The following is a 13458-nucleotide window of genomic DNA, read 5'->3' on the forward strand; positions in this document are numbered from 1 at the left end:
AGCAAATGAAAGGAGACACCACAAACCCATGCCATTGTTCGCAGCATCCCATGCATTGTCGAAAGAGCAGAAACAACAATCATATCGAAATAATGCGGCTCGCAACATTGGTGCTCACCTCACCCCCTTATTCAAAATGTTCATGCACCATTGCACACAACAAGCATACAAGTACAACAGATATATATAGAGGATGACCACGAAGATTGAGTTCACCATCAAAATTAGTAGGAGCACATGGCACCATGATTATGAGAGGTTGACCGTTGCAAAGCTGCGAACCGCACGCCCGCAGGTCATCATAGTCCCCATTCGTCACACCGGCGCCCCCAGTCGTCACCTTTCCTCCCCACCGTACTGCGCTCCCACTCGCCGCCCACTCCTCCCTCCCAAAGAAAGTCCACGCTTCCCTCCCTCCCTCGCTTGCCGCGCTCCCGCACCGCACGCCGCACGCCATAAAGCCCTTGTCGCGCCGCGCGCCCACCCAGCCCAGCAATGCAGCGCCGCCGCCGCGCCACGGAGCTCCAGCTCCAACCCGCGAGCTAGGGCCGCCGGTCCCGTTCTTTGAGGAGCCAGCTACCGTGGTGCCCCGCCCCATGCCGTGCGCGAGGGCCGAGGACGCGCTCCCATCCGCCGCCGCCGCCCCCGACATGGTCTCCGCCTCAGTGTGCGTGTCGATTGATTCATCGAGCCGCCACCGGAAAGCTGTTTCTGTCCCCCGCTCTTCCTGAACCCCCCCTTTTCTGTCGCGTTTCAGGGGCGGCCTGATCCAGAAGGTGGTCGGCGGACGCAGGTCGACGGACTCAGCGCGGACGCTGCAGCGCGCGCCGCACGTGCTGCCGCCCGAGGACGAAGCGCCGGCACCGGCGCCGGCGGCCAGCTGCTCCGGGGTTAGCTCCACCTCTCCATAGTCCATAGTACCTAGTACCGTCTCAGCGCCTAATCACGGCCTACATACAGAGATCACATTATTTCGGTTTGTCTGGATGGGTGTGGGGGAAAAGGCTAAATTCTTGGTAGAGAAAAGCGAAACCTCAGCACCTAATCGCTGTCCTCTTGCGGTGGTGCCGTAGCGACCAGGGCGGTCCATGGTCCATGATCCATGGGGGGTTCATTCAACTGCCCCGTACCACATCATTTGTCTCTACTTTCAATTAATTACCTGACTCAGGCCGTATCTGTCTGGTCAACCGCCAATCTTGTTGCTTAGTAGCGCTTCCTGGTTTGCCTTATCTCCTTCTAGATTGGATTAGTTGGTAACATCATTGTCTTGACTCTTGAGTGAATTGTTGGTTAGTGCTTCATCGACACCTTCATCTCTTCTCTGGATTGGGTTGGTTAATAGCATTGTCTTTGTTCTTGCTGTAGGATGATGGTAAGGGAAGTCGCAGTGGGAGGAGAGAGGAGAGCCGCAAGGGCAGGATGCGGAGCTACCGGTTGGAGCTCGAGCAGGAAGTGAGTGATCACTCTTCTCTTCTCATCTCCTGGGCTGTTTCATTTTTCGACGGTACGGCACCGGTGCTTGGACGCGCCATTTCTGTTCTCATCCTGTAAAAAATAACAATTGTGCAGGTCAAGAAGCTGCAGAGGCAGCTCGAAGAAGAGATCGAGTTGCACGTGGCGCTGGCGGACGCCGTCACGCAGAACGCGGCGCCTGCGTTGAAGTCGTCTTCGAAGATCCCACATGAGGTGCAGCAGCTGCAAGTTTCTTTGTTTCATGCTGTCATTTCCCAGCCAGCCAGTGCATTTACTGATCTTGTTTGTTTTAACCTTCAATTATGCAGACACATGAGCTACTCATCAACATTGCCTCCCTGGAGAGCGCCGTCTCCAACCTCGAGAAGGAGTTAAATGATCTGTATTACCAGCTTTGTCACGAAAGGAATGAAAGGCTGCTTGCCGAAAATAATCCAGGATGCTTGCCACCTGCATGCCCAGATGACCGGTCGTTGTCAACTTGCACGTGTACATGGGAAGAAGTAAGTTTTATCTGACAAAATTGTCTCAAGGATGGTGCATTTTATCTGATACAGGAGATTTTTTTTTTTACTTGAGATGCAGGGGATTCTAACAGTATCTTTTTTGTATTTCTCATCAGCACATATCATCATTAAGGGATTTGAAGTATGGAGGATCCGAGTCAATGAGATCAATGCAAGAAGATTTGTTCACTGAACTTGACTATGAGCAGGGCCCTGGAGAAGAGTCTGAAGATGGACAAATGGTTTCCCTAAACAGGCTGCTAGAGAAACACCGGGATATCTCCTTAAATGGACTGCTGGAAAAGCACCGGGATGAAGAGGTCCTTTTCATGCCTCTTTGTGTTTTCTCATACCTATCAGTACAGTAATAGTATCCAGGATTAATTTATGTTTCTGCAGATGCAAGAATCGTGCTCGGTGGAAAAGCATGGCAAAGAGGATGAGAAGGTCAATGCTCTATCATTTGAACAGTCCATTCAAAAGATAACTAGCATGAAAGGAGGGAATCTTTGGAACTATCCAAATCAGCTCTCAGAGGAGATGGTGCGATGCATGAGAAACATTTTCCTCCGTTTATCGGAATCCGCCAAGAGACCAGCAAAGACATCTTCTGATTGTTCATCCTCATCAGCAGAGCGGCTATCTGGCTCTACATTGGCGTCCTTCTCAGATTCATCCATATTACCCTCCATGCTTCGGAGTTCCTCAGTTGACTCAAACCACAATGATGTGATGATGAATCAAGCCAAAAACTTGGATCCTTATAAAGTTAATGGAAAGGGAACCCGGAGAGATATTGGAAACTATTGTTCAGCAGCTGAAGTATCTTGGATGTCGGTTGGAAAGGAGCAACTTGAATATGCATCTGAAGCTCTAAAGAAGTTCAGGTTTGCTGCTGCAACCTCTGCTACAGTTACGAATCTTGCTGTACATATGTTGTGTACTTACGAATATCACTACTGATTTCTGAAAAAATAGATCATCGAAGAAAAAATATGAATCAATGAATGTTAGTACATGGAACTAGTAGCATACGATCCACATTGTAATTGCATTTTACTGTTGATGCCCTAGGTAAATTTACAGAATAATTGACTGGGATGAATAGGATACTCCATGTTATCTAAAGATTGCTGGGAACAAACCAAGGCTGATTGTTATGATTTTCGGCACCACAAGAATTCCCTGTGGGCATACGATTTGCTTACATCTGAATGTGTTAGCAACCATACTTTTGCATCTCCATTTATTTGATTTATCCTCCATTCATAATCCCCAGATTTTGCTGAAGTGCTAGTGTTAGTACACCTTAGAAATAGAAGAATTCCAACATCTCACACGAAACTTCTTTTTTTGCGACAGTTTCCTAGTTAGTGTTATTTCTGGAGCATGTTTAAGTTCTTATTGTTTACACTGAATGGATTTGCTAAAGCATGTAGTCTTACAAATGCTTTGCAGATTTCTCGTGGAGCAGCTATCGAAGGTTAACCCTAATTGTCTGAACTCTGAGGAGCGGCTAGCCTTTTGGATTAACTTATATAATGCCTTGATAATGCATGTAAGTAACAGTTGTTGTTTGAGTCTTGAAAGGCTGGTTCTAATTTCAAAGAATTTCGACATTTCCCTGATTTTATATATCTGCTTCGGTATTTCCCATATTTCATTAGAAAATAGGACCATTCTGTTCTGGTATTTCCATTCGACATCTTTCTTCATGAAAAACCTTTAATTTTCTTTAACTCTATATCCCTTGCATCTTGAACCTTGTGCACTAACAATTTGGTGGCTACCAGTCATACCTAGCATATGGAGTTCCCCGGAATGACATCAAGCTTTTTTCTCTAATGCAAAAGGTTTGTCCAGTATCTACTCTCAGCTGAACGAAATGTATGCCATCTTTCTTCAGCGAGGCTGTCAGTGAAAACGTGTTAGTGATGCAGGCCTGTTACACAGTTGGTGGGCAGTCGTTTAGCGCAGCTGAAATAGAGTTTGTGATTCTGAAAATGAAGACTCCGGTGCACCGCCCCCAACTTGTATAACTTTTTTCTTGATCCATTTCTTCACCCTTAGTTTGATTACATGTCTCTTATTGCTGTCCCAACCTTTTTTCAGTCTTTGATGTTGGCTCTTCATAAGTTCAAAGTTTCTGAGGGGCACAAGAAGTATTCAATCGATGAAGCCGAGCCCCTTTTGCTGTTTGGACTCAGTTGTGGAATGTTCTCTTCACCAGCGGTAAGTACATGTGATTGTCATGATTATCTGGAAACATGTGTATATTGTATAGTGTCCAGAAAGATATGGCACCTGACACTTTTTTGCTAAACCTATTGGTACCACCCTCCTTTAAACATCTACGTTGTCTTAACCGATTAATAATCATAAAATATAATCTGCTGTCATGCAGGTAAGAATTTTTACAGCAGAAAATGTCAGGAATGAGCTGCTGGAATCATTGAGAGACTACATCCAGGCATCTGTCGGTATAAGTGACCGAGGGAAACTACTAATCCCGAAGTTACTGCAGAGCTACGCCAAGGGGGCCGTCGAAGACTCTCTGTTCACGGACTGGATCTGTCATCACCTCTCCCCTGACCAAGTTGCAGTCATCCGGGACTCCTCTTCCTCACAGAGGAAGCAGCGGCTCCTCGGTGCACGCAGTTTTACCGTGGTTGCATTCGACTCAAAGTTCCGGTATCTCTTCTTGCCTGACAGCAGCAGCAGCCCCCACAAGCCACAACCCAAACAGGCTTCCTGAGCTAATCCTACCAGCTGAGCGTGTCTAGCCCACATTGGGTAAGTTATTTGTATATGATGTAAATTTTGGGGAGAAAAAGTATACGACACGACAAAGCTCAGAAGCCGCTACAGAGAGGATATTTTGTTTGCGAAACTGGATTATCATCTCCACGGTGCCCGAAAGAATGCTATGCTGGACCTCATTGTGTTCAGTACTGCATGGTGTTCAGTACTACCTTTCATACCGGAGACAATATTTTAGTCTCCCTTCTCTCATATATTTCTCTCTTGTAAAGTTATTTTGTGCTGGTCAATCGATTTGTAAGTTGGCAGTAATAAACTGTGTGATGAGAAAGTTCCTTTTCCCCACTGAAATGTGGCCATAGCTGGAGTGAAATGAATACTGGATGCGTGCAACTCCTACTGATACTGAATGCAGTCAGATTCGTGCAGAACAGAACAATATTGAATAATTGTCAGTAATTTACAATGTCAGCAACTTGTGAACTGGATGGGTTTGATCCTCTGGGCATAGGCACATAGGCATGGTCTCCAAAACATCTTTGACCACAAATTATACTCCAGGTAGAAGGTGTTCTCCCCTGGCTTAATTGAAGCCAAAAGCGAAAACATCGTTTGGAAACATCCGTGCCATATAGAGTACGTGGACTAGGTAGCAAAATAAAAGGAAACAACAACATCCTCAAGTAACATGAATGATCAGACTAAATCTACTTCCAGACAACAGCAGTTTTTCAAAAGCTCCTGTGAGAGTGCCTAGGATAATCAGCTTGCAGGCTTCTGGTTGTCTGTCGACGAGCTCCAGGTCCAGATACACTTGACCACTGATTTATATTAAATATTACCTCCGTTCCAAAATGTAGTAAATTTATCTTTTCAAAACATACTATATTTCGGAACACAGGTAACATAGTTATATATAACTCAATGAAACTTTTTTTTATCTGTTTAACTCAATGAAACTTGGCTATAAATGACATGTTTCATTGTAGACAACAGCAGTTTTGTACATGAATGATCAGACTAAAGTTACTTCCAGAGAACATCAGTTTTTCAAAAGTGTCAGTGAGAGAATGCCCAGGATAATCAGGTTGCAGGCTTCAGGTTGTCTGTTGGCGAGCTCCAGGCTCACATACTACTTTCCCTAAGTGCCAGGGGACTTCTTCATTGGTCTTGCACAATAGAAGTTCCCTTCTTGGATGCCGCCACAAATTCTCTGAAGTTTTTATCATGATCCGGGCATCAAAGCTCTACAGAAAACAAATACACGTTCACGTCGAAAGTATGAGAAGAGCAAAATTATGAGAACGCAACTGTGTTCACTGGAATGCAGCAGCTAGAGTTATCCAAAAGGACGCAGCAGTAACACAGTATATGTAAGGCAACAGTTTTATTGTGGAGATTACCTTGAGAGAATCAGTAGCGTGTGTCGCCTTCCTCACGCATGGTCGCCATTACGGACTTGACAACACCCAAAATCCTGAAGTATTGGAAGAACAGACAACTCTCCTTGCCCTGTAAACCAACGCGGTGGTGTCGGTTGCTGCCCGCAAGGTTGTTGCATGGGCTGCCCCCGATCACCAAGTCGAAACCACCCAATCTTCTAGTATGATATTCGATCTCTTCCTTGCTCAAATTCTCCACATCATCAAACTCAATCAACGTTCCCTGCTGCTCAGTCTGACCCCACCAAGCTTTCAAAATTCTTCTGTTTACCTCCGATTTCTCAACAGAGACAACCGCCTTTAGGCGTATCCCAAGCCTCTGGAGAGCTACCTCTGCTCCTCCAATTCCACTGAAGAGGGACAACACAGTCATGCCATTAGGAAACATCCTTTTGAGCACCGATAAATGATAAGTGACGGTGTCAATCTGGAAAGAGTTGCCAAGAGATTTGTACTGGTCGGTCTTGCTGACTCCTCTTGTGTGGTTGACTGGGAAACCAAGCAGTTTCTCCATCTCATCCGCTTCCAGAGGAACAGCTATGTTTTTTCCAGTCCACACTAGATTCCATTTCTTGCACTGGTAAATAACCCTTTTCTGAACGCTTGGAGGTGGTGGGCTGCTTAAGGTTGCAAGGTCACGGTGAATCCACTCTGTCACCGTTGCAGGTGCCTTCACAGTTTGCAAGCAGTTGAACTTCCTTCTCGAATCCCATTTAGGCCACCACTTCTCATAATGGGGGAAGGTCTCAAGTATAGTCTGTGGTGGGAGGGGGAGACGAAGTCTGTTCTCGATCGGGAGATTGTGGATATAACCTCTCTTCCTAGCGGTTGCACAGATATATTGTGAGTCCACAAATTCTGGTTCAATTCCATACAGAGTATCCGAAATTCTCCTCCATGTGTCTTTAGGAGCCTGGGCCACGTTTTCGTAGTAGAAGAACGGGCGTCCTTTTGCTTCGTCGGGAAGCCTTCTGTTAACTGGCGGTAGCCTATGCCTGTCATTAGGCAGACTAAACCCTTTCATGGGATTAGGAAGGCGCATAGAGTTCACCTGGCTACCATCCAAGCGGCGGCGGGGTTGGCTTCCTTGTGCTCGACCTCCGTATAGCTTCCTCTTGTTCTTGCTCTCCTCCATGACTTTTGCTTTTTCTCTCCCTCCGAAGGAGTCAAAGCACCTGTTAGTAGCCTACAAAAATTATACATATTAAAAGCGTACATGACAGGCAACCATGAAAAAATATAGAAAGACTACAAAATCCCACAAAAAGGAAAAAAAAAAAAACTGGCTGTCGATATGTGTATCCTATCATAACCATCAGATTTTCGTAAATGTAGACCCTGTTAGATTTGTTCTTTTGTAATTACATCATCTTCAATATATCCCGGTCTTGCTCTGAATTTGTTTGCAAGGCAATGCCACAGTATATATGTAACAAAGGTGCGCCCTCTGTTGTTTTGGGGGGTTAGGATCCTGGATTGGAACATACTACCTGAGTGCCCATTACATCTCCAAGGACAAGACGGTTCACTCTTGGTTATTCATGGTATCTTCAAATTTCCAGGTATCGGAAGCAATGCAAGTATGAGCTTTCTGAAAAACAATTCTACCTGATTACTGAGGTACTTGGTATAATATTCCATGAATCATCATTTTCTTGCAAGATACTTTTTTTTTCGAGATACCTTTGCGTTTCATTTCGTTGAAAAGAAAGAGTTTGGGTTACATCCTCATAGGAGGGAGATTACAGGGATTAGACCAAAAATCAGTGCACGTCCAAGGTGGGAGGCAAAACTACTCTAAGCCCTTGTGCACCAGCCCGCGCCCAGAGCCTGCCTTCCTCCTTGATCCTTGTCACTAGAGAGTGGACAGATGGCTGGGCGCCTTCGAAAACGCAGTCATTTCTGGGCGACTTTTAGTTCTCATGTTAATGTTTTTTAGCTGAAAACTGCAGGGGAGGCCCTGACAGTAAATTTTATTAAAAAGAGAAACGTATTGTCCGAGCAGGTACTAGCCAACACCAGATAATCAGCTAGGTCTATTGAACTGACTATTATATTCTATTTTCTCTGTTCTTATAGTTATCTCTAACTAATTTAGCACTGGCAATATACAATGTCTTCACATTGGCAAAATTGAAAAAGCTTGCAGAGGGTGTAAAACAATATGAATACATGTTTCATGTGAACTTTCAGCTAGCGGCTATTTTAACATACAATACATCCTCATATCTTGAAGGTGTTTTGTACAATCTCTAACACCTGGGATCATGACGATCATCTTCTGGGATTGGCCATGGCAACCGCACAATTAGCAAGGCCGTTGTTAGATCCTTAACCTTTCTCTCTGAAGGTAGGTGTATGCACGTTATGGTGAATTTAGGTACAATAATATATAATTATGTATCATGAGATAAGGAGGTTTACTCTGTTTACTTCATAGATCATATAAGTAGTTGTCGGTCTCAGGAAACAAACCGGTTATCCTAAAGCATTTGTTGGTCTCAGGAAACAAACCTGTTATTCTGAAGTAGACGGATGGCTTCAAACTGTACAGTCTATTACAAGTTCAAATTTTAATGATTTTTTTAGATATTTTAGCTAGCATATTCCCTTTTATCTTAGCAGTTATAATGCAGTTTGCCATCAAAATTGAGTATATATATATATCCTTTAGTATGCTGACCAAGAAAAATTATATAGTTATTCTATAAGTCAATAAAGCTCAATCACATCATTATATGTACTCAACAAACATATTAGAAAATAAGTGAGAAAAATACTGGGAATGAAACGTACTTCTAACTAATCAGTTAGAAGAGTGTTCCAACCTACTCAGTGATGTATAAATGTATAATCCATATGTCACCTTTTCTTTCTCAACAAACATGACATAAAGAAATCTCTACAGATCCCCACAAGTGGGCGATTCTTGCTTAAAATTAAATATATAATGATCAATTACTTCAAATATTACTGATTCTTTAGTGCTAATTGGACCAATATGCTGATAGTGACTCAAGATGATGCCGAAGCCCTCATGAGGGCGGGAATAGTTTCCCTTTGGGGATTGCTCCTACATTTTTACATACAATATAACTAATTTTTTGACAATTTTAAGTATACATTCAACTTATCTTCTGTTCTAGGGGTTGAGGAGAGACCAATATCAGGAGAACTCAAGGAATGATTTTCCACACAAACAAATATACGTACAACTTCATTACATATAAAATTATGTCATTGTTAATTTCTTTCTCATATGATGAACTATTTATACTTTGTGGGAATAGAAGCAACCACGAACTATAAATAGTGGAGAAGTAAACATTAGTTGTTACAGAGCATTTAACTATGAAATGCAAAGTGCTTCGACTTTATTCTCATTCAAAGTAGTATAATACTAATATTATATATTTGTGATTTTAAATTACTAGAATACAAAATTGCAATAAATTTATTGCTCGTGCACTGCACAGGCCATGGTGCTAGTTATACATAACACATGTGTTTGCATCAAATTAAAAGAGCGAACTAATTTTCTTATTCACCCAGAATCAAAAGAAAATCTACCTGATGTTGTGATGCATGTATTGAATCGATTAGCACATCCATTGAAGCGTTGACACCTAAAATGTACAAAAAATATAGCATAAGTTCCATTTTCATCAAAGCATGATCAAATCAACAAATTGAAGAGAGAGGTTACCGCATCTGGTAATAGTTCTATCCACTTCATCTCCAGGAAAGCCCATTTCCTGTAGGAACTTGATCTTCTCATCCTTATCAACCATCTCTTGTAAGATGTCCTGCAAAAAGGCACAACAAAAATGTTTCATGTTCAAATGAATAAGAAATGAAGATAAAATAAGTGTACATGTACAGAACTTGTTTTGAGACGCTCGTGTGTAAGACTTTTTTTTTTCTGTTATAATAAAAGAAGACGTATGCATCATTGTGATGCAGAGGCTGGGGTGACCCATTTCGAAAAAAAAGATCAAAAATCAGGGTCAGAACAATAATGTACTCATTTGATTACTGTTAGGAGAGTATTGGTTTGATGTTAGTCAACCTCATTTTCTTGGATATTATACTTAACATGATAAAAAAAGATGAATGGAACTATGTGTGAGCGGACGCTTGTGTTTTCGTCATGAGGAATAGTGATACCAAGTAGAGAATAGCTTCAGTTGTTGAGCATGGCATTCATGAACTGGAGACACCTAGTAAGCACAACCTAACCAGATTTAACTTCTGAGTTAATGAGAAGGCAAAAAAACACACTTTACTCATGCCACAAAGGAAGCATATGCACCTCGCAGAAATTTAGATTGCTTCATGTCAGCTATCATGTTGTTTGTTTTACTAAGACCAAGTAATACTTAAACAAATAAACAGGGCAATACATGAATATCATCATACATATAACCAAACAAAACTTAATTACAAGCTGAAGATACGGAATAATGTACCTCATTACCAGAACCATCAGAGTTGGGTTCCCTTCCACCAGCATCCTCGTCGCTTTCCCAGTCAAAATAAAAGTCGTCATCACTGCCCTCTTCAACACTCAAGGGGGCGCAACCAGAAGTCGAGAAATTACTCACACAGTCATCACCTGGGAGCTACATTTCACATGACCAATTATAACAGTCCCGCCACCATGCAACATGAGTATAATTGGATAAACTTAGTAACAGAACCACATGGACAGTTACCTGATAGGTGAGAAGGTGATTGAGCAATTCATCTGCATCACTGTGCCCTGAAAGCATAAGAATCTGTTAAAGCAGAAGATGCAAACACAAACAGGGAAAATGAAATGAAATCGAATACTTTAGTCTTACCAACTTTTTCGATTCCTTTCAAGACATGCTCCTCTAGGAAACCCATTCCCACATATTCCTTGACTAAATCAAATGATGCTTTCCTCTTGACGCACTCATTGGCATCCTTTATTACAGGCACGTGACACAGCATCATAATCATAATAATAGCAAGATGAAGCTCATATGCTAAATGACACGCTTTTATATCATATACCACTCGTCGTACCAGTGTGGATGGCCCAGGAGCATCAAAGTTCCTCAAGGCCGCAACCGATGAGGGCTCAGCCTCGCCATCAGTGTCCCACTCAAACGCATCACTATCATCGCTATCGCTAATGCAGATCTGCGACATGATTTAAGCATGATTCGATTAGTAACAGTATAGAAAAGAAAAGTGACTTATACAAAATAAAAGTTCTACCACTCCATGTCCTACCCGTGATCTTCTCACGATCCTCGTGTCAAATAGACGTCTTTGTACATTTTTGTATTATAGGTATACTTTTAAGAACACATTGGGATGTTATGTTTAGCTTCATTACAGAAATCTGGTAATACCTTTGATTTTCGAAATCTTGTTCCTTGTTGTAAAAAATAAAACGACTGCAGAGTTCTGCCTACTATAAACGCCTTGTATGTGTGTAATTTAGAGAGTAGATTGTCCATACAAGAGAACCAACACAGATAGTTATATAATAATGACAGAAATAACACATCGACTGTTGGGGAACATACTTTCAGTGGCTCCTTGCATTGTCACTTCAGTCGAAAGATACACTACTATGATGCACATTTTCTCACATCTTCAGTGCTATGTGCTATGTGCTGTTGCTGTTTCTGTGAGCAGTAATTTTAGCCCACACCTTCATATTTGCAGGGGGTAGGGTTTGCTTGGCTTTCTATGAAAAGGTCAATTCGGATCTCAAACTGCTCTTACTGAAAGCCATGTTATTATCTATACTTAAACAGTACTTGTAGGTTAAGCCAGACAAAATCGATTCCAAGGTGTCCAACATCGTTCAAAATTCAACTTAACATGGAGTACAATGAGGGGACTAATGCGCCGTACCTACGAATGGAGCGCTGGATATGTGATATCTGCGTCATCTAGTCTACAAAGTTGCGAACTAAGAGCTTCCTCAATCGTATCATATGCGCTGCATGTATAGTCCATTTTCTATATATAGGAGTTTATCCCATGCTGGTAAATTTGCAGTGTAGCTTATTCTGATTTTGATTGCAATTTATCTCAAACATTTAGTACTTGTATGCACCCTTATCGATGGTAAAGGTGACGACTTCCTTGCGAAGAAGTGTGCTAAGGATCAAAACAATAACTAAATTCTTATACAGGGAGTATGAGCTTTTTTCAGTTCAGAACTAAATTTACCTGGGTAGGATTTAGGTGTGAGACCTTTTACATCCCTAGATCCTAACTATTCATCTACATGTCATCTATGATCCATTGCATTGTTACTAGAGGTTTCATGGTAACAGATATATTTCATTGCCGCCTCCGGGCACATCTTATAAGGCAAGGGCTGGATAAATCCATTTGGGCAATGGTTTGCGTTTCAGGCCCTGGATACACTAACTGTTTGTTCATCCGGGGCTTGACAAGGCAATATTGTGGCATGGAAAAGCAAGTAGTAAAAACGATGCCAATAAAAGAAATTAGCATAGTTTGGAAATGCTCTTTGTGAATGCCAACAAAAGACACAGATGGTTATATAATAATGACAGAAATAACACATAGACTTTTCGGGAAGATTCTTTCAGTGGCTTCATGCATTGTCACTTGAGTCAAAAGATACAGGCTTCTACATGTCAACTGTAGCCTGTAGGGAGTATGAGCTTTTTCAGTTCAGAACTAAATTTTCTTAGGAAGGTTTTAGGTTGAAGACCTTTTGCATTCCTAAATCCTAACTATACATCTACATGTAATTATGCTCCATTACATTGTTACTAGAGCTATCATAGTAACATATATATTTCGTTGTTGCCTCTGGTCACATCTTATAAGGCAAGGGCTGGATAAATTCAGTTGGGTAATGGTTTGCGTTTCATGCCCTGAATACACTAATTGTTTGCTCATTCGTGGCTTAGCAAGGCAGTATTGTGGCTTGGAAAAGCAAGTGGTAGTAAAACGGTGCCAATAAAAGAAATTAGCATAGTTTGGAAATGCTCTTTGTGAATGCCAACAAAAGACAGTACAGTATATTCAGAAATACTCTTTGTAAACTTCCTTAAGAAATAGCATGAGATCCAATTAGACCAAGGCCGACTAGTTTTCATTACCAAAAACCTATTTTTGAGCATGTTTTCAGATACCTCAAACTCACTGATTGAATTTTCACTTAGCAACATGGTTGGTTCCCAGTTGATTATAACATGTAGACATGACTGCAAAATACTTTTCAATCTACTTATCTCCTCATTCATGGACAC

The 13458-nt window shown here is 42.0% G+C and overlaps 2 protein-coding genes across 2 annotated transcripts; one reads left to right on the top strand and one right to left on the bottom strand.

The window, feature by feature from the left end:
- The first annotated feature begins 596 nt into the window (after window positions 1-596).
- Window positions 597-5148, top strand: LOC124689183. Its single transcript, XM_047222750.1, has 12 exons — window positions 597-667; window positions 758-890; window positions 1369-1455; window positions 1573-1689; window positions 1785-1979; window positions 2099-2302; window positions 2382-2869; window positions 3441-3540; window positions 3776-3835; window positions 3923-4015; window positions 4095-4214; window positions 4387-5148. The coding sequence occupies exons 1-12, from the start codon at window positions 597-599 to the stop codon at window positions 4735-4737; spliced, it is 2019 nt and encodes a 672-aa protein (XP_047078706.1). The 3' UTR covers window positions 4738-5148.
- A 1007-nt stretch (window positions 5149-6155) lies between these two features.
- Window positions 6156-11362, bottom strand: LOC124689184 (DNA (cytosine-5)-methyltransferase DRM2-like). Its single transcript, XM_047222751.1, has 7 exons — window positions 11237-11362; window positions 11029-11134; window positions 10900-10946; window positions 10654-10806; window positions 9891-9990; window positions 9755-9810; window positions 6156-7370 (listed from the first exon to the last, which is right to left on the bottom strand). The coding sequence occupies exons 1-7, from the start codon at window positions 11360-11362 to the stop codon at window positions 6156-6158; spliced, it is 1803 nt and encodes a 600-aa protein (XP_047078707.1).
- Between the last annotated feature and the right edge of the window lie 2096 nt (window positions 11363-13458).

This window comes from Lolium rigidum, chromosome 2 (assembly GCF_022539505.1).
Source record: "Lolium rigidum isolate FL_2022 chromosome 2, APGP_CSIRO_Lrig_0.1, whole genome shotgun sequence".
In the NCBI taxonomy this organism is placed as follows: Eukaryota; Viridiplantae; Streptophyta; class Magnoliopsida; order Poales; family Poaceae; genus Lolium; species Lolium rigidum.

Coding starts and splice junctions, on each gene's coding strand:
- LOC124689183 (XM_047222750.1), top strand. CDS start 597: ATGCCGTGCGCGAGGGCCGAGGACGCGCTCCCATCCGCCGCCGCCGCC. Junction 1,456..1,572: donor GGTTGGAGCTCGAGCAGGAA/GTGAGTGATCAC, acceptor ACAATTGTGCAG/GTCAAGAAGCTGCAGAGGCA. Junction 2,870..3,440: donor GAAGCTCTAAAGAAGTTCAG/GTTTGCTGCTGC, acceptor AATGCTTTGCAG/ATTTCTCGTGGAGCAGCTAT.
- LOC124689184 (XM_047222751.1), bottom strand. CDS start 11,362: ATGTCGCAGATCTGCATTAGCGATAGCGATGATAGTGATGCGTTTGAG. Junction 10,807..10,899: donor ATCACCTTCTCACCTATCAG/GTAACTGTCCAT, acceptor TGTGAAATGTAG/CTCCCAGGTGATGACTGTGT. Junction 9,811..9,890: donor TAGAACTATTACCAGATGCG/GTAACCTCTCTC, acceptor TGTACATTTTAG/GTGTCAACGCTTCAATGGAT.